Source organism: Pogoniulus pusillus, chromosome 26, assembly GCF_015220805.1.
Source record: "Pogoniulus pusillus isolate bPogPus1 chromosome 26, bPogPus1.pri, whole genome shotgun sequence".
NCBI lineage: Eukaryota > Metazoa > Chordata > Aves > Piciformes > Lybiidae > Pogoniulus > Pogoniulus pusillus.
Window position 1 is genome coordinate 19,138,678 of NC_087289.1, and position 20,759 is coordinate 19,159,436.

The 20,759-nt window shown below is 39.8% G+C and overlaps 1 protein-coding gene across 2 annotated transcripts in view; it reads right to left on the reverse strand.

Moving 5' to 3' along the window:
* Positions 1-20,759, reverse strand: part of CAB39 (calcium binding protein 39) — a 45,280-nt gene that overhangs the window by 19,776 nt on the left and 4,745 nt on the right. For both annotated transcript variants that reach the window (XM_064165406.1, XM_064165407.1), the window contains exon 2: positions 4,062-4,218. In XM_064165406.1, coding sequence (XP_064021476.1) covers positions 4,062-4,175 — 114 coding nt within the window. In that variant the 5' untranslated portion in view covers positions 4,176-4,218. The remainder of the gene's footprint in view (positions 1-4,061; positions 4,219-20,759) is intronic.

Below are 20,759 nucleotides of genomic sequence, written 5' to 3' on the forward strand. Positions count from 1 at the left end.
CTTCTTCCCTTCATTTCCTTCCCTTGCTGAAAAAAATACAACCAATGGAAAACATTTTTTTTTTTGTTATAAACTTGCCATTTCTAGTTACTTTTCTAAAATCCTAATGGACAGCAGGTTATCACTTCTCTCCTCAGTACAAGACTGCAGCTAACAAGCAATCAGAGACGCAGCACTCAAGGCTGACTGTCAGCAGAGAAACTCTGTTCAGCTTTCACAGCCACATCAGAATGCATTTCCTCAGCGGGCAGCACAAACTTAAAGAACATTTCAAAATGACCTGGAGAATTACCTGGTTAATTTTTCTCCAGTAGTCACTGAACTCAAAAAGAGGCAAATTAACATGTACCTAGAATTCACTTTTTTAATTTAAGATTTTTGTTATTTTACAAAACAGCTTTTTCAGTACTGCAGGGCAGAATGTTTCATAACTGATAGAGAGGCACAGTGATCAGTTTTACATACTTGGCTTTAAACAATCTCCTTTATTTTGATTATAAAGATCATATGGGAACAGACACTGTCCAAGCTTTTAAAATCTTTCTTATCCCCTTTATTTTTTCAGTAGAAAACTATTAAATGTTTTAAATTTCAGCCTAAGCACTGAAAAAACTGAGGTATTTTGTTCAAATGTAATTAATTGCACTTTTAATTTCTAGGGGAAACTGTTTGTCTTATTCTCTTACAAATCTGTATTTCCAAGTACCAAACTGCCAAAAAGCAACCTCCACACAACAGCAAACTCAATATCTTCATAATGCTATTGCGTGGCAGTAACTACAATGTACTACATATTAAAACCAAACCCCATGTGATACCGCAGCAAAAAAGTAGTAATTTGTCTTTGGACACTCATCAGCCAGAACGAACAAAAGAGTATTTACAATGAATTTCATTTGGTGAAAGGAATATTTAAAGCCATGATTAAATGTTGGAACCTCCACTTCAACGTGTACAGATTTTTTTTTTAATCTACATACACATTAAGAAGTAAACAGAAGAAGTAGTAAAGAAAATATGCAACTATGTGCACTCAGAATTAAGAAACAAAGCAGTGTAAGAGTATTAAGTATTCCCTGCACCAAAAGGGTGTCTTTACCAGAAACAGTAATCAATACTGAATATGTACCATGCTGCTTGGCATTTAAAGCTCACTGTTGTTGACAGGCTGCAAAAGCACACTCCTGGACGAAATGGCAACAATGAAAGAGAAATCACAGAGAGAGAGCATATTCTATGGAAGCCTTATCACTAATAAAATGGAATTACATAAAAAGAACTCTGGCACTCTCTCCCCTTTTCCTAAAGAGTAATAATTTTTGTCATTTATGAGCAGAGAGTTTTTCTATTTCTGATCCACTACCAGCCGCAGAACTCACCCTTTCATCAGCATGGAATTCTTCTCTAAAGGAGGCTGGAGAGTTACATTGTATCAATAAAAAGGTCAGAAAAAGATAAAAGGATGCCTAATATTGAGACGTAGGCATGCAGACATTCTTCTTTTTTAATAACAGCTACAGCTCAGACCCTTGTTGTCTTACTGCCGGAGTAACTACAGAGTTACTCCATTTCTACAGACTGAATGGAAAGAGGGCACAGATTCAGAGTGTTTCATCAGACCTCTGCTTTCAAAAATGCGAAAACCACATCCCTAAGACAGTCAAAAACTTCCTCTATCAAACCAGCAAACTGCCACACCCACAGTCACCTTCATGGACATCTTGGCTTACCAAGGAACAATCTCTGTATGGACACATGGACACTGGTGCTGTGAATGCTCAGATACATCACTTGGTCTCCTTTAGGTGATGAGAGAGGCCAGTACTACCATACCCATCTCAGTCTTGTGAAAGTCAGCATTTAAGTCTCCTCACATCTAACCTAGTGAACATGGGTTGCCTTCGTTTCTCCTTCAAGCAGAAGGTGTCACTTTCCATATAAGGGGAGAAATAACTCTACAGGCTGAGCATATTTTAGTTGTCAAAGAGCAGCCTCCCATAAATGAGATCTTTAAAGAAGATGGACATAGGGGATTACAGGCCAGCAAAAAGAATAAAATAGTACAGATTCATCTTCAGCTACAGCACCAAGAAAAGACATATGATACAGCATGTGTCTACACACAACATGGTCTAGCCTTGAGCTGTGTGGTAAAGGGTTGGACTCGATGATCTGTGAGGTCTCTTCCAACCCTGATGATACTATGATACAACAGAACAAAGCTGCTCCCCATTAGAAGTCTAAGAAAAAAATGACACAAAGGAGCACAGATTTTAAGATCAAGCCACATCTCCAGAAACTAATAATGAGGCTGAGATAAAGGAGGCAGTGGCGTGTCTCATCACAGGCTCTTCAGAAAGCACCTACTACTCCTCTCCTGACAGATGTCTTTATTAGAAAAAAGGAGAAAAGCAGCAGCAAATTAAAACCTTCCCAGCCTCCACATAAGCCAGAGCATCTTTCTTGCCACCAATGAAGAAAAACACAAGGGAAAAAATACTATGGTACACTGCAAGGGACCTGCAACATACTACATGCTGGTGCTAGGGAGGAAGATACTGACTGTAAAGAGCATCAGGCTAAAGATGGCAATTCAGTTCAGAGCCAAATCATCCTGCACTTAAAGCAGCAGTGTCAAACCTAGCTGAAACTGGACACAGAGAAGCTGGCCACACTCCGCTTAAAAATACTGATGAACGTGAAAAAAATTGTGACTAACTCCTACATGTGACCCTGAGAATACCAGAGATGGTACAGAACAGTTAATGCTGGAAGAGGATCCACGGAGGGTATGATAGCCTGCTTCAAAAGCTAGTAGGCTGGAGGAGATGCGTGCTTTGCTTGTTTTTTCACTCTGGTTTTGCTTTTTCTTAACAGTATTGAAATCTATGCCCTTGTGCTGAGTTTACCATGAGAAGTTTAATCTAAACAGTAAATACCACTGCTAAATGAGTCACTAGGTGGGACACAGCTGCACTGAGGCTGAACTCGAAGGCAATTTTTAGTAAAGCTATCAAGACTACCAGTTAATTAGTAAATGACTGTTGACAGGTACGGATCCTGAAGAAGCAAACTATCCTATTTAAAGGAAACTGCACCAGCACAGCAGCTCTCCACCACATCTTAAAGGAAAAGGCAAAGAAAGTTATACTGACATCCACATTCCTTGGTTTCAGTAGCAAAGACTCTGTTCTGAAAACATCTGCATGGACAAGCGCAGACAGAGCTACTGCACGGTAGTAAAATCACTGTGGTGGGCATAAGCATCAGAGTACTGTATGGGTGTGAACTGCTTATTAAATAATGCAACCTCTTACCATTACAAACAAAATTGTACCAGCTACAAGTAGACAAAAATGCAAAGCCAACCTACACGAAATACACCTGTTCGAAGTTACATAATAATTTATCCTTTTGTTCTAGTTTGAGGCTAGTTGGAATATTACAATGAGAAAAATTAGATTATAGGCTGTGAAAAGGAAACAGTGGCGATGGCTACTGCACTCATAGGCTTGCTGAGATGTATAAAAAGAAGAACATAAATATAGAAAATACAGAATGTGTGTGTCTCTGTCTGTCAGAGTCTCTGTTTCTCCCTGGGCTGCTTCTGTGCAACCAATTCTTCTGCTTCTAACTCCCCTTGCCGGTCCTCCAACCTCACCCTGCACATTAAGGCATACTCTGGGATAAGGTAGAGGGGTGGAAAGAAGGTGGAAGGGTGGTTGGGAGCCCCTCCTGGGGACTCTGATTTCTGGCAGGGCTGTTGTGTTTCTATATTTCCTTTAACTTGTACATTTCTGTATATAGCTTCAAATATTACAACTATCTGCTTGTATATTGTGCTAACATAAATGTGAATATAAAGCTCCATTCCTTAACTTCCAGTGGGCTGAGTCTAGTCTGGGTGACTTCATAAGAGCAGGGGCGGGGATAACTCCCAAACCATCACACCTTTATCAGAGTGCAAAACCCCAAAATAACTCCCAATTTCAACTAGTGTAAATTTATTTTTCTTCCCTTTTTTCAATTACTGTTTAGAAATTGGAAAGTCCCAACTGTACCTTTTCTGCCTTTTTGTCAGAGATATCTTGCTTTTCTAGAACAGCCATACTTTCCTTCAAGTTCTTCACTATGTCTGCAGGAGACTTGTGGGACTTGCCAAAGGGGAATGGCATGATTGCAAGCCACAAGGTCTTCCTACTACAGCTCCTGCTTCACCTAGGAAGAGAAAAAAAAAGGCAAGTTAAAAAAGAAACACATGAAGATCAAGACAGTAACAAAGGTATTCGTATGTGGAATAACCCACCGCCTTTGACTGCTGAACTAGAACTTGCTGTGATGAACCTAAATGCTTCTGGATTTAATTCTTTTAAAAGACTAAAGAGTACATTAATTACACCCAAAGCCACATACTGTACAAATGCCACATATGGGAAAGACTAACATAGATAAATTATTCCAGTTAACACTGTCAAGCAAAATGCCTCCTCAGGTCTTTGACACGTCATCATGTCTCAGTGACTCTGTAATAATCATCTAGGTACATGTTTTTACCAATATTCACTCCATAATAAATGCAAAGCAGACTGCAAAGCACAGGATCTAGAAGCACAATGCAGAGTGGGCCACAGAAAGCAGCTTATTTTGTTAACACTTGGTATGTCCTGCCTTTTTCTCATCAGCGCTACCGTAACTTCACACTGAAACACAGTCTCATCCCCACTCAATTTACGGGAAACAGAAGTTGTAACCAGAAACAGGGACATATATAAGGCACCTGAAAACATTAAACCCAAACACCCCGTGTGTACCTGTTTCAAAAATATGTAACTTGTCTTAAAGAAGCAGATTTTCTTCCCTAAAACACATGGCTCTTGAATCCCAAGGCATTCACTCTTCTATGCATTTAAATATATTTGCTTTTACATGTACATACACATACACTTGTGTACAAAACAGAAATGTTTTACTAGCACATACAGCATACAAAAGCTTTTGTTACTAAACACATCTTACAAGTGAATTCCATAAAGCATACTCTGATAACTAATCTAGGCAGAACAGGAAATCCTGCATTAAAAATGCTGACAGTGCTATTTGTGTTAGACACAAAAGACAGATAAAGCTGACAGAGCAAAGCTTACACTGTCTCTTTACAAAGAAGGGATATTACCCTGAGAGTTAGTCATTTGTCTCCATACAATGGCTATGAAGTTAGTAACAAGTCCACTCTAACCACTACATGTTAAAGTTTCTTATCTAATACCATGCAACTTGATCCTTGATTAAAATACCACTTCACTCCCCATGAACTAAAATGTTTGCTTGAGGATTAAGAATACCAATTTGATGCTGGGTTTGAGTTATTTTAATTTTTAATTTTGGGGCTGCTCGCTGGGCAGCCCTTAAAGTTGAAGAACAAAAGCACTCAGATCTTTAGCTAAGAGAATGTCCATGAACAGGTTTTCAGGTAACCAGCTACAGAGATCATACCTTCACTGTTTCATGTCTGAAAGTGACCAGACACAGCTGATAAAAAGCAGAGAGCAAGTAGATCTTTTATCAGATCACTTTCAGATACAAATACCCACATGAAGGCTGAAACAAGACCTTCCACCAACCATTTCCATTCTTTACAGACCACGAGCACTTCCTGTTGCTTTTATTTTGTACTATTATATTTGTCTCATTGTACTTTGTCATTCATAATCTGCACCAAAAAAGGGTTTTTAATAGTGAAATTACAAACACAGGACTGGCACCCTGAGAGATAAAGTGTCAGAGGCCCATTCCTTAGGCAAGAGGATTTTATGCCTCAACTTTGCAACACTGTGGAACAGAAGCCTACATTGAAGAAAAGCACTGGAGCACTGGAACAGGCTGTCCAGAGAGGTAGTGGAGCCTCTTTCTCTGGAGCCTTTCAAAACTCCCATGTATGCACTCCTGTGCATACTAACTGAGGTGATCCTGCTTTGACAGGCAGTTGGACTCAATAATCTCTGGAGGTCCCTCCTAATCTCTAGTGTTCTGTGAGTCTGTGAAAGGATGACTGGCCATTGCTATCTCATGAAAAGGCAGTGGTTTTTAAAACAGTGCTTAATGAAAATTAGTCTTTTCACACAGGATTTTATTTCAAAGAGAAACAGGCATGAAAATAGGTACGACTGCCCTACAATAGAGATGACTTCTCTCGGGCAGCACGGCACGTTTGAAACGTTCCCTTTCTCTCTGCCTTCAATTAATGCTTCTGTCAAACGAACACAAGCCCTGAAAACAAAGATGGACTCTTTCATGGTTGCACATACTCCCTGATAATAATAGTATTTACCAACTACTCAACATATTAATTCTGTAAAATAGCTATATCCACGTAACACAGCAGGACTCGAAAAGTTGTTAGTCTTATTTCCTTGGACTATACAAGAAAACAGAATAAAAATCAGCAGGAACCAAAACAGCTCTTTGAGAGAACAAATACATTAGATGGAATCACAAAATCTGGCATTGCAGCAGCATACAAAAAATAAAACCCAAACCAAAAGAAGTGCACACTCACTTTCCGGATCACAATTATGTTACTTCTAAATTAAAAGACTACATGGATAATAACATACAAAACTAAAGAACAATGACAAAGAACTGTCCTCATGGAAAGCCCAATGTCCAGCTTGGTAAAGCCTGATTTGCCTTCATATGGTGCTCAGTTTTTTTCTTTTAATTAAAGGCAGTCTACCATTTTGACTTATTCATGAAACCTTCCAGGTTCTGCATAAATCAGCTACTCCACATGCACACCCAAGTCATAAACATGTTTTATTGTATGTTCTAGCACATCTAGTAGAAAATAACAGTTCACTGCCACATATTTATGCCAAACATTTGTTCCAAATTCAGGTAAGCTCCTGTATGAATTTCTTGCAAGTAATTTAGAAAAACCAGGGAAGACTGCCAGGAAAGGAATCCACATCCCCCCAAGACCTAAGGTGACATTGTGCTTCGATGCATTTAACTTAATCCATAAAATGGAATGAAAACACTGTGCTATTCCAATTTTACTGCAGGTAGAAATGCAGTGGCAACACCAGAAACATCATCTGAGGCCTCAAGACTGAAGACCCCACCAACGCTGAAGTAAAAACTCTATTACTTAAGAACCTGTGCCACATCCTGTCACAGAAAAAAAAGCAAGCAAGAGCAGTCCTTGTCCTGCAGAGCTGTACTCCATGCAGCAAGGAGAACACAGAGAGGCTGTTCCCTTTTCAGCCCTGAAAAACTACCCCGAGCAGCATTCTGTGCACAATAGACAATGACAACATCTGTGCAAGATCGGAAAGAACTGCAACCACCCACATCTGCAAAACCAGAAAAAAAAGGAAACAACATCAAGTGACACTTTCTGTAAATAAGAACAGGCCTTACATCACGTCAAATGATAGCTGCTTCACATTACCAGCACCTGGCTGCCTTGCAAATTCACGGTAAGATTTTGATTGTGCCTTAAGAAACGGATCACAACACTTCTGAAGAGTTAAATTGCAACATGTGCATGGACTGCTATGCACTCTGGTGGGCTGCTTTGCTTTATCTTACCTCCCAGAAACCTCGCTGCTTTCATCCACTTGTCAAAAGAGACCATGAATGGTATTCTACAAAACTCGGGCTTCCTTAGGCTAGCATTTTTATTTCACCAACACTCAAGCATGTCAAACCTAACAAAATTTAAGGTGCTTAAAAGTACTGGTGTCATGGCCACATTTACAACCCTTAAATGACATTATAAATCCATTATAAATCCAAATGGGCTGTCAAACAAAACCATGGCACAGAGCCAAACAGCCAGAGATTTAAGCTCAACGGACACAGAGCAACTGACACACTCAGATGCACTGGGGTATTTGGGCTCTTGTGATAACAAGAGATAGTAGCCTCACTGTTTCAGATAGTGTATCATTTCCAGCTCTGTCAATGCAGCAGGCATCCGTGCAGTTTGCTTTTTGTATAAAGCTTTATATTTTTTATTCACTGCATTAACCACACAATTCATTAATGTCCAATTCAAAACTCGTGTATTTCATACACAAGGTTGTTTTAGAAATAAGCAGACAAAAACGTTTCTCTGTGAGGGCAGCCCTCTAGCAGCAAAACCAAAAAACAAAAAAGAGAAATCAACATGCATGACAAGGAAATCCCTTTCTCAATACACTTCATGTCTCTGAAGAATAGATTCACTAGCCTATTCTGTCTTGTAATTGTTAACTTTTTCTCATCTGAAGGATCAGAAAACGTACTCCCTATATATATATCAAACAAAACCACATGCCACACGATTATTTAACAGAAGAAAGGAGAGGTTTTCTGTAGGTAGTGTGTTTGGGTTTTGTCAATAAAGCACACCGTGAGATGCCTGCATGATTATTCTCAAGAAAAATACTGGTACAAGAAACAGTACAATAACTCTCACGACTGCAGTGATATGTGCAGTTACGTTACAGATGAATTAGTGGCTCTGAAGTGCCATCAATGCAGACTTCTAAAGCTATATTGAAGGTAAAGGAGTACCAGCTGTACAAGCAAACATACAAGAGCAAACTCAGCCTTTCTGCTGATGACATATAATGAATTACTAAAACATTAAAATGTCACCTTCTTTTTTTCTCTGCACAAAAGTATAATCCATAAATAAAGCATCTAATTAATTCAAGTATCTGCACTATTCCCATTCAGGAATCAGCCTTACCCCCACTATGCAAAATGCTACATAAATAATATACAAAACACCCTACATTTCCAATTTTGTGAAATAACCAAGTACAATAAACTCAATTTCTTATTTTATTGTAGGCCTCAGAGTTAATTGCACTGCATTGAGTCTTCAGCTAGATCTGTTTGTCTTGTTTACATACCAAGACGTTAAGGTGACTGTTTTCAGTAAGCTCCTAATGAGGGAAAGAGGTGGGAAAAAACCTTTCAGCCACTTCCTGGCTGTAGCTGCAGGCACTAAAAACATCCAAGCCTAGTGAAAAAACACATGTAACAACACCCTAGTTAACGTGCGCATAAGACAACTGCTAAGAAGAAACAAACCCAACATAATTTCAGTAAGGCTAAACAATTAGTGGTAAGGGCACCCAAGATTAATGAGCCAACCCAACAGGTGGCAGCTGAGTACAACATGGTGCCATTCCCCCTCTGCTCCCAATACCTCATTCCTTCCCCCACTTTCACACTAGGACCAGCTGACCCATCCATGAGCTGATTCAACTCACTAAGCTATCAGAAAACTACCATGTAAAAGAAAAGTTAATAATGAGTAGTGTAGAGAATGTAGGACATCCCTTTAAGCAGCAGGTAGGTGTGCATCAGCTCTCTCATCTCATGGTCTCACCACAGGGGAACTCATGGTAAGACTGGAGTTGAACAAACAATACCACTGCAGTGGGAAGGTCATCCTCCATCTGGTATTTTGAGCAGCCTGATATTTGTCAGTCTGCCATTCTGCCAAATGAACTCAAAATGTTGGAAGACAAATCCAACTAAAATTAGGGGAAAAAAAAAGTTCTTAAGACAAAGCAGGACAAGGCACTCAGAAGTGATGCACTCAGCTCAAGACAGAGAGAGGTGGAGAGAAGGATGGGACAGGAGGGACCACCACCTTATTCTCCAAATAGAAGGAGGCCAGCAACCTCTGTCTATCCTTGAAACCACACCATGGGTCCATTATGTTCAACAGTGTTAGTAACACAGGAAATTGACTTACGCAAATATAGTTCAGTAACTTAATCAGTCTACAAATGCAAAATATACTGATTCACAATAAACAGTTTGGTCTACTCCAGATACAGATTTTTAATTGACAATTTATCAATCCATTAGTGACAGAACATACTACACCTTCCTAAAGAAAGGCAAGTTTGTATTCCAAATAATGAAGGAGCATGTGTTTGCCCCGATAGAACTGATTTCCCCTCAGAACTTGCTCCTCTGCTGTATGTCTCTTGGACTAACAAGGATCATTAAGAGAGTATTGAAAACATAGATCAGTTTTGATCAGGACTTCTTGTTACAAATGGCTATTAGTTCAGGTAGAATTCACTGATGTGAAGTCTGGTTGGAATTATTAGGAAAGAAAAAAACAAACCACCACAGAAACAGATCAAGAAATTATGCATTTTTAAAAGCACTGCCTCACTCTCAAACATATCCAGTATCCAGGAGGAGACTGACACCTATTCCTTTGATTCAAGATCCAGTTTTTATGCAAGCTACCATGCTCCTTAGGAAAAGAATATTCAAGTACTTCAAAGACAGAAGCAGACACCATATTAGCTATTCAGCCCTCTTGTACAAGACTTTAGAATTAGGAGAAGTTATCAGAGTATTTAGCCAGACTTCAGTCACTGACTGTACTTTAAATACCATCAGTAAGAAGAGCAGCAGCTGCCCCACGTGGCAACAAGGCACATTCAGCAGCTGGCATGGCACACCATCAGCCAGGTGCCACTGTGAAGCAGCTGAAATGCTACTGCCAGCTCATGGCTGCAAATTCCTGAAGGGCCCTACCACTCCTAATTGCAGAAGCATAGTTGACCAACGGCAGCATCCATCATTTCCTTCAGTGTATTATTGAAATTGAGTACTCGCATCCCTCATTAGAACATTCCTCTATATTCTTCACATGCTGTTGTTTACTACATCTATCAGTACCCTGTAGTTTTCCACTAGATTAAACAATTTTCTAGAGCCTCAGCACTGTACCAAAACGGTTTTGCAGTTTTCTTTATGATATGCTAAACAAACTAAAACATGACAGCCTTTCATCCAAAATACATGTCTACATAGGGTAGTTCATTAATACAACCTTACATACAAGACCTCATCATGGAGGAAACGAGACTGATAAAGAGCAGAAAACACACCTCAATCTATTTCAGGGCTCCAACATGAACTATTTAGTATAACTGTGGCTTTACTTGCATAAGAATGCCATTAGCAAAACGGCTATGTTGGTAAATGTTAACCACTGACACTACTAAGTGGTAAAATTTAAAGAGTATATTCCAGCTATAAGGCATTTTTGTAATCCTCTGAACACTCTGCATCTTTTCAGGACTTTGTTCAATGTAACTATGAAATGAAAAGACTGCATCAAATGCCTCAGATACAATAAGAAATATTCAACAGCTAAAGCAATCAATGATCTGTTTGTATCTGTTGTGAGATTCTGTGAGGAAGGCAATTCATAGATACAAGTTTTCATACTCGTACTATGTACATGTCTCACCCGCCACTGAACACCACCACCTTCCTTAGAATGCGCTATTAACTTGTTCTATCAGTCTGCAGCACACAAAAGCTTTAATCTGACTCAAAAGCAGTTTCACAATTTTGCATGACAGAATTACTTGTGGTGTGACCCACTTAAAGATTAAAATGGAAGGGAAATGTCCCCCATGTAAGAATTGTAAGTTAATTTGAGGAAAATTAAAACCATGAAAAAATTCTCATACGCAACACAGATGAACAATTAAGAGAACAAAAACAATCACTGAAATTAATTCAGAATGAAGGAAAACTGGAAAATAAATTTCTGCATAAAAATACATGTGAGATAGCCTCTCACTCTCTGAAAATTTCAAAGCAATTAAGTCTCCAGTAGTTCACTGCCCTGCTTGTTTCTTAGCACCAGCTAAGAATGCCAGCTGATTCCTTTCATTAAGTAGGCTTCTCTCTTGCCATTCAATCACTTTATCGAGCCTTCTGCCTCTTCAAGAGGCTGCTTCTCCAGCAGACACCTGCACCACACTTGGGGAAGAGAAGGGCAGCTACTGCCATTAGGCTCTTCTAGCTTACCACAGTCTCCTAAAACTACCTTCTAAATGGTCAATTTTTAATATTCCTTGCAATTTAACACACAGCTGCAGAGCTTTTGCAGAAATGTGTAAAAATTGGTTTTAAATAAGGTTGCTGCTTTTAAGGGGCTTCAGACATCCAGTGTAAGCGCAAAAGCTTCTTCATACTAATGCTTAGGATTTGAGATCCCAGCTCTTTCTCCATATTCAAGGGAATCCTATGACTCAGCTTCTTTCCCTGGTGTACTGCTTAGAGTTACCCCACCCAGCCATTTCTCCACAATCTTACTGCTGTATTGCAATATAGTATACAGACAAGCATGTAAACGCCTCACCCATTCCTTGGTAAACCTATTTCTTATGTAATAATAATAATAATACCAAATTTCACTACAAAAAGTAACTACTAGCTAATACATTGTGCACTAAAAAGAACTTACTCGAAGCTTAAGACTAGTTATCTGATGATACCCCCGCTTCTGGCCAGGTTGAAGCCCATGTAATTTCCTTATATCCTGGCATTAGTCAATCAGTCTCCTGTTGGCTAAGATGCCTTTACTGCATCATCACAAACCCCAGAATAAGTTACTTGACAAAAACCTCTGCAATTATGTACATGCCATCCTACCCACCACTGGAAGCAAAAACGCAGAGAGTCTTGTAACTATTCCTAGGTCCGTTTCACTCCCATTCCTTTCCAGAGGTTTTCTTTTTGTAACACATTTCTGATATACACCAAGGGTATAATTTTCAGTGTGATAAATGGCAAGAGGAGAGGCAGAAAAGCATGCTGCAGTTTAATCTCTGACTTCGTTTCAGATAGTGCAATACGGTCTATGGCTAGTATGTTCCAGTAACTGAAGACGGCTGTATGAACATCACAAACCACAGAGGCCAAGGACAGGAAACCCCACTAGCACAACATCAGCATCCAGTTTTAACTAGAAAGTCAGTGCAATGCACAGTGGAAAAGCAGATTACCTAGAACATGAATTAGTTACATAAGGAAGAAGGATAAGAATCATAAGTACTAGCACGAGACAGGCAGGGAAATGCATGCGCACTTTCTGGACATTTTGTTTTGAAGAGAAGCTGAGAACAATTAAACTTCAAGAATGGTCCTGGGATTGCTCCAGATGCAATCCTCTAAGGTGCAATTTTCTTCAGAGAATATTCTCTCAAACAAAACATTACACTCAGTAAAGGCACTCTCTGGAAGCACAAGTCACAAAGCTAGGAAACAAAAAAATCAAAATGGATAATGCATTTACTCAGATGTAGTTTTAAGAAGAAATGCATCACAAATTATTTTTCTTTTAATTAACAGTATTTTTCCCATGGTTCCTTTACTTCCAAATTCTGTGGCTTGGTAGAAACTCCTGATGTTGAACCTAAGTTTATCTGGAGAACAACAGATGTTTAATCAATATAACCAAAAAAGGAACTTGTAAGTTCACTTAAGGAACAACAACATTAAAATAGAATCATAGATTCAGTCAGGGTTGGAAGGGACCACAAGGATCATCTAGTTCCAACCTGTCTGCCATGGGCAGGGACAACCTACCCTAGATCTAGCTGCCCAGTGCCTCATCCAGCCTGGCCTCAAACACCTCCAGGGATGGGGCTTCAACCACCTCCCTGGGCAAACCATTCCAGCCTCTCACCACTTTCATGCTGAACAACTTTCTCCTAATGTCCAATTTGAATTTCCCCACCTCCAGCTTTGCTCCATTCTCCCCCACGCTTGTCACTCCCCGAGAGCCAAAAAGTCCCCCCTCAGCTTTTTTGTAGGTGCTCTTCACATACTGGTAAGAAGGTCATCTTGGAGCCTCCTCTTCTCCAGACTGAACAGCCCCAACTCTTTCTGCCTGTCCTCATAGCAGAGGTGCTCCAGCCCTCTGATCATCCTTGTGGCCCTTCTCCGTACATGCTCCAGCATGTCTACATCCTTCTTGTAATAGGGAGTTAATGGAAAGTAAGAAGTTTGATGGGCTATAAAACAGTGATCCTGATGCTGCTCAGGAACATCCTAAAAACACTGACCTAGGAACTGGGAAGATACACCAAGGATATCTACTGATTACTACTGTCCTGTACCATAGGCAGAATACAATAAACTCTATCAGTCTATGCTTTGACACATTACACTGGTAAAAGCTTCCCTTCCAGACTAATCGATTTGGAAGATCACAGTTAAGGACTAATGTTAGATTACTGTACTTCTCACCTAAGTCCCAACAGCTCTTTACAAACTAGCTGAGGTGACATGCAGTCAAGCATAGCTTAATCTCTCTGGGCTTACTTTTGTGCACTAGCTTGACATAACTAGGGCTGAAACCCAAAATCAGCAGGCACATCAAACCACACTGCAAAAAGATGTCAAATCAATTGTTCAAACACCTGAGAGGTGACTGAGACCACAGCTGACTCCTCCATGCTGTCATTTTTACCTCTATTGAGAGGTCTCATTGGTGTGACACAAAGATTAAAATGTAAATTATTCTGAGATCACCTCTCACGAATCCAAGCTGATTTGTGCTACACGAAACCAAGAGAACTTGGCACATTACTCAATGATTACATATCTCCTCTGTGAAAGGGAGTTCCTGACAACCTATGGGAGTTATGCACTGAGTCACAGAGAAAGCAGGAGAAGGCAATCAATAAACGACTCAGAATCATGACCCCACCACTACTAGAATCCTTTCCTTCTAGTTCATTATACCTTCATTTAAAGGAAAAAGGTTAACTTTCTTTTTTCAATGACCCCTTACCTAGTAGTGGGAGCCAGTGCACACACAGTATCCGACCTGAGTTGTAAAGCCATTATCCACTTCATCAATGTGCTTTGAGTCAAACTTTTTTTTGCCATGGTGCCTGACACTTAAAACACAGTTTTGATGACAATGCAAAGGGTTTACTGACACAGCTCTGCTGGCAAATCCTACCAGGGCAGATACAGCTTATATTGCTTCTGACCATGATAACTGCAACTGTGCTTGGACTTGAATGGTTAAGTACCTTTACAAAAAGTGCTCTTTCCTTCACACAGCCAACCAACATCAGTACCGCCATGAATCATGTGTCCCATTTTCCCAGCCTAGCTGTGTGAGGTATCTCTTAGTACAGAACTTTCAGCCAGCTTATTCTCAGATGAAAATCCTTGCTTCCTCAAGTACACTGCACCAAGGACAATGTGGCAGATGGGAAAACAGTGCGAAGATTGGCAAAATTAGAGGCCAGCCACGAGAAATTTCTCTTTTCACACTGACACTCAAGATAAATAGCTTCATGAGCATTACTTGAAACAAACCCAAAAAAACCTTCAACCCACTACAGGCCAGTATACATCTGTGATATTTAGATGTACATCTCATTGCTACAAAGACATCAGTGTGTTTGTAAGAAATAAACTTAAGAGAAGTAGCTGGTTGAACTGTAGCCTGAACAGAACCATCATAGGTTCAGAAAAGAGAAAACACATTGATTACATTATCACCCTTTCCAACTCTTGATGAATCAATCATACAGACTCACACAGAAACATCCACATTGGAAAAGACCCTCAGGATCACCAAGTCCAACCTAGAACCCTACTCAACAAGATTCATCTCCTTAAGCACCACAGCCAAATGACCCTTAAACATATCCAGGGTTGATGACTCCACCACCTTGCTGGGCAGCTCATTCCAGTGCCTGACCACTCTCTCTCCATGAATTTTTTTTTCCTAATGTCCAGTCTAAATCTACCCAGTCCCAGCTTGAGATCATTCCCCCTTGTTCTGTCTCAAATTAGCTGTGAGAAAAGACTAGTACCAGCCTCTCCACAACATCCCTTCAAGTAGTTGTAGACGGCAATGATGTCTCCCCTCAGTCTCCTCTTTTTTTGACCAAGCTATGTGCCATGATAATAAACTAAGCAGACAAACCAAAATTGTAAAGGATAATTCACTACATCCTCCCTAGAGAGGTGGCGATACAGAAATCCCACATAAACCACTTCAAGATCACAGTACATCTAAAGTGGTTGCAAAAAAATGGCTGTAAAAAAGTGTCCTTTACACTGTTCACTCAAATCTCTTGTCCCTCCTGCCCTCCCCTTCACTTGTTTTATTTAAATCTTCAAATTCACTAATGGATTTGATTTCTGATCTATAAATCCCAACACACCTCAACTCCCAAGACAGGAGTGTTGCTTTGGGGCAAGGCAGATCACAGAGCACAGAAAGATGTATTTAAGGGCTGAGATGATGCATACCAGGGTTAGGAGAACTATCCATGGCACAAACCCTGAGGAGAGATGAGGCCAGGTCCAGAACTTCTAACAGCATGCTATTTTATTTCCCAAATATTTTGAGGCACAGGGAGAGGAGTTTCAGCTCACCTTCGACCTCCACATTAGGAAAGTCTCTGCAGCAAAAGAATTAAGAAGGGAGAATGATCTTGACTGTCTCCCAAAGTGTGTCCAAGCTCTTGCCATGCCTAAGAGTTTTTCTGATGATTCACAAGATGCCAGTCCAAAGATCTGAGATACAGCAGGATATATCAACATACACACTCTGAAAAGCCAAATATTCCTGAAAAAAAAATGTGGAAGTCCTTTTCACTCCTGACACCACCTAAGAGCTCCAGATGCTGAAAGCTACTTTACAAATAGAATAAAGTCAATGTGCCAGACACCTGTGGTGATTCATCAAATATACCTACATGCTACATTTCATCTGTTTTTCCCTTTTGGGGACACCTGAGTTATCTTTCCAAGCAGTCTCCATCATAGCAAGCAAACTGCTTCCATTATATTTAAGACAATAAGACCTTGGGACAGGCAGGTAGAAGGTTCTCCTAAAAAGTTTAACAGTTACATTTATTCCTGCCCAACTCACAAGAAAATACCTTGCAGTTCCTACTTGCTAGAACTAAAACCAGTTGCCCAGAAGTTTCAAAGAGCACTTCTGCACTTAAAAAGGGGGGATAGGGAGAAGAGCACAGCAGATAAGTACCTTTCCAAAAAGTCTCCCAACTGAATTAACTTCAAATCAGCTAGCAATAGCTGTTGCAGATGTGATTCTCCAAAGCAGAACAGCCCTTCTGCAGAACAGAGGTTCACAAAATGAAAAGCAGCACTTGTATTTTCTATACAAGAGTCAGCATCTCTCTTGAAACACACCTAGAGCTCCACAAACCAAAACACATTTGAGAACTACCAGTCTAGAGACAAGTGAAAAAGGAGCTTTGTAACAAGAGGTGACTAATGTTAGGCCAACCAATACAGTGGAAAAATTGAAGCATCTCTGAAGGACAGTTCCCTTATCTGATCTGTTTAGAGTTGGACTGGAAAAGGGAACTACCAAATTGTTTTGCAAGACTAAAATAAAAGCTCCCGACTTTCCTCTAATGTAATTACTGTGCAATGCTACCAAGAAAAACTTGACCACCATCAGAAGTCTGCCCAGAGAATAATCAAACAGCATCTCTTACTACTGCAACAAACTGCTTCAAAGGCAGCTGATCTTCCAAAATGGCTGACACCAAGTTCAGGTGGAAATGCTTGAATTGTACCTTAGAATTTATAATATACAACATAAGAGTCTTTCATCTACATCAGTAGCCTGTTAATTCTCTCTCTTCCTCAGAGATATGTGGAAAAAACAAAAACAAAACCCCAAACCAACAATTACCACTGTTTATTCGTACACCAGCTTCATACCAATTTTACTTAACTAAGAGATTATAAAAACTACTTTGATAGTTTACAACAGTATAACGTTACTGTCACAGACATTTTAGAATTAGTTTAGTTTGGTTATGTACTTTAGGGATTTGAGGGAAATCCAGATTTTTTTTCCAGTTTTGGTATGAATCTCCAAGCCATGCATTCACAACACTGCAAGTTCAAGTACCGTAATAAACAAAAGTCACAAGTTCTAGACACCTCTGCTGTACTCACTGGGATTTTTAAATGCTTGTAAATAATTCTGAAAGCTAAAATTAACCCGCTCAGAAAGGAAAGATTCTGTATTTTTGGCCAACAACCCTTCTCCTTGTTCACTAAGGAACTCAAGTATGGCTAATTCTGAAACAGATTTGACATTTCTTCCTAGATTTGATACTAAGTCCTCCACCTGCTTAAATACACAAAGGGCAACTGCCAGTGCCACAGGAAAAGCAGAACTACTCCAGACTCTGCTGCAACAACTTGGCTGCAGCAACACTGACATCTTATTCTGTGAAATCCTCAAGAGAAGCAAAAAGCTCCCTTGGTCAGTCTTAAAGGACAATCATAATTCACCTTCCAGTGACACCACAAATCTGTGACTATGTGGCTGTCAACAGTTTTATTTATATGTATGCACACGTGCAAACACATGCATGTTCTTGTTCCCAAGCACGACTGAAAACTCACCAGAGACAGTTTCCTTCTCTTTAAGATAGATAAAAATGCTTATCTACAGGTAGGAAGAAGTAACTACAATCACCAGTTAGAAGGCTGAGGGTGGACAGACACTGTTTTTCCCAAATTGAAGGAATGAAGAAAACTGATGCAATTCTTCACAGAGCTTAGAACTTCATTTGCAAGCTTGTCATCATGCACAAACACACTGAAGTTTCTGTGATGTTTTTGGAAAATACTCCACAGCTCTGAAATAAAGAGGCTTTTTTGGACTCCCCTCACCAGTCAGATTGCACACCTATGCCAGGACTCTGCCCAAAATGCTCCATGATGGATGCAGTTCCTAAGAGGAAAACTGTTTACTCCAGCTCCACCCTATTACAGAATTAGCAGTTTAAATATTGCTCAATGTCAATTATAGATGTAAAACGGAACTATGTTTGTCAATACTGATGAGTCAATATAGTGCTCTTCTTAGAGATTACAAATCTAAATAACCATGTCTAGAAGAACACTTGTTTAGGAAACTTAAAAAGAAGCAGCTTCCCTTCACTGTCAATCACTACCTGTTAAAAGCATCGAAAAAGCACCACTTGAGCTGGTCACTGAAGCTTAAGTGTTCTTTCAGACCCATATTTTTTAACATGTTGCATTTCTCATGTTCAAGCAAAAAGGCCCTCAAGACCTACCTCCAACACTTCCAAGATTTAAGGTTTTCCAATTATCTTGATTGTTTTAGTTGTCCTCAATTGTGCCTTTTTTAAAGGAAGCCTTCATTCATTCCACTGACAAACTATCCCAGACTGCAGAAAAGACAATTTTTTCCAGAGGAACTTTTCCATATTTGAAAGCTGGGAAGCGCATAGCGAGGCAGAGGACAGCAAAACCAAGTCCTTCAATCCAGACTCAAGTACTGCCTCTACCCTTAATATTCCTTTCTCACAAGGCAACCCACAAACTAACATGTGGTCACTCCTTAAATACTCATCCTCTAGGAGTCCAAAATGAGATTCTGAAAACAACAACTAATACCAAGGCAACAATACAGGCACCCGAATGACAAAATACCATGCAAATGCTCAGCTCACCTCTATCTGCCCCTTCAGAAAATCATAAACTTCTTACCCATCTTGGGCAGGTGCCTTGGAGCACCTCAAATAATACCAGAAATCTTTGTTTCAGCAAGTGAATCTCACATTGTGACTGGATGTCATGGAAAAAGCTTTACAAGTCCTAGATCTCATGTGTTCCCCTAGACAAAACCACACACAGAAAGTTAGTTCTCTGTGCTTAAGCTATGTTAGTTGAAAAAGGGGGAACAACACTACACTGCCAAATGGGGAAGAGTACTTTGATTAGCATCTATGAACCTGTGAGAAAAACCTGTGGAGCTGAATCTTCCTATCCTTCAGAGAATCAAGTCTGAATCAATAAAGAAAAGACTAAATTCAAGGTTGTGACTGAACAAGTCTATACGAAGGATGCTCCTCCACTGAGAGTTCTCTTGCACACTGATGGAACAAAAAGGTCTTGCCAGAAAGAAAAAAAAAAAAAAAAATAATCACACAATCAAACTTTTCTGTACCAAATTAGAATAAGCAAGGGAGATTCTGGATATTTTTCTAGTATCATACTGAGCATACATAAAGTCTTTATCTAGAAAAGTGTCTTAACTCTCTCACCCACAAGGCATCTCCTTAAATTATCCTGTAATGTTTCTCCATCACTACCATTCCTCAGTTGGAAGAAACTTCGGACTTGAATAGCAGGTGTTACAGGTTAGAGGAAGGATGCATTCATAAACTGTGTGGGAGAGACTTCTCAGTGCTCACCTGTGTTACACTTAGTGCATGCCTGGATTGCTCAGGTCTCACTTAGGGAGCATCAAATCTCCCAATTTCCTTCCTAAAATCTTACTTCTCTGTGAACAAACTTTTCTTCTGCTTTTTCTTCATCCGTAGCTGATATTCAATATAGTTCAAATGCTACATGCTTGTTAATTTTATAAACTGTTACATCACACAAAAAGTCTTTTGACATATTAGAAGAAATATCATCTGCCAGAGCAGTAAAGGGCATACTTCAGATGCAAGAGCTCAAGTAAAATACAATGACATGAGTATTTTTTGTCTTATTTCTACAATTGTAGCAAAACCTCTTGAAACTGTCTACTCAGAGGAACAGATGAGAGGCAGGATGTTGCAGGATGCTCTGACAGGTACTATCAGCACACACATCTACCACACCATATAAGACACTATTAATAATTCAGTGTCTACAGACAGTTTTTAAAACTACCTCCTCAGAGATGAGCTTGGGAAGCTGCCATGGCTCTGACAAAATACTTGAATAAATGGTATCATCCATGGTAAACCTTCCCAGGTAAGATCATCATCAGATTAGTAAAGAGAAGAACAGGGAAAGTTGCACAGTCAGCTTCTGCCCAGCAAAATCCAAAGCAGCCCAGACAGGAGAGTTGGCCTGCAAGTTGGAGGGGTCTTCCACAGCTCTGTTACTTA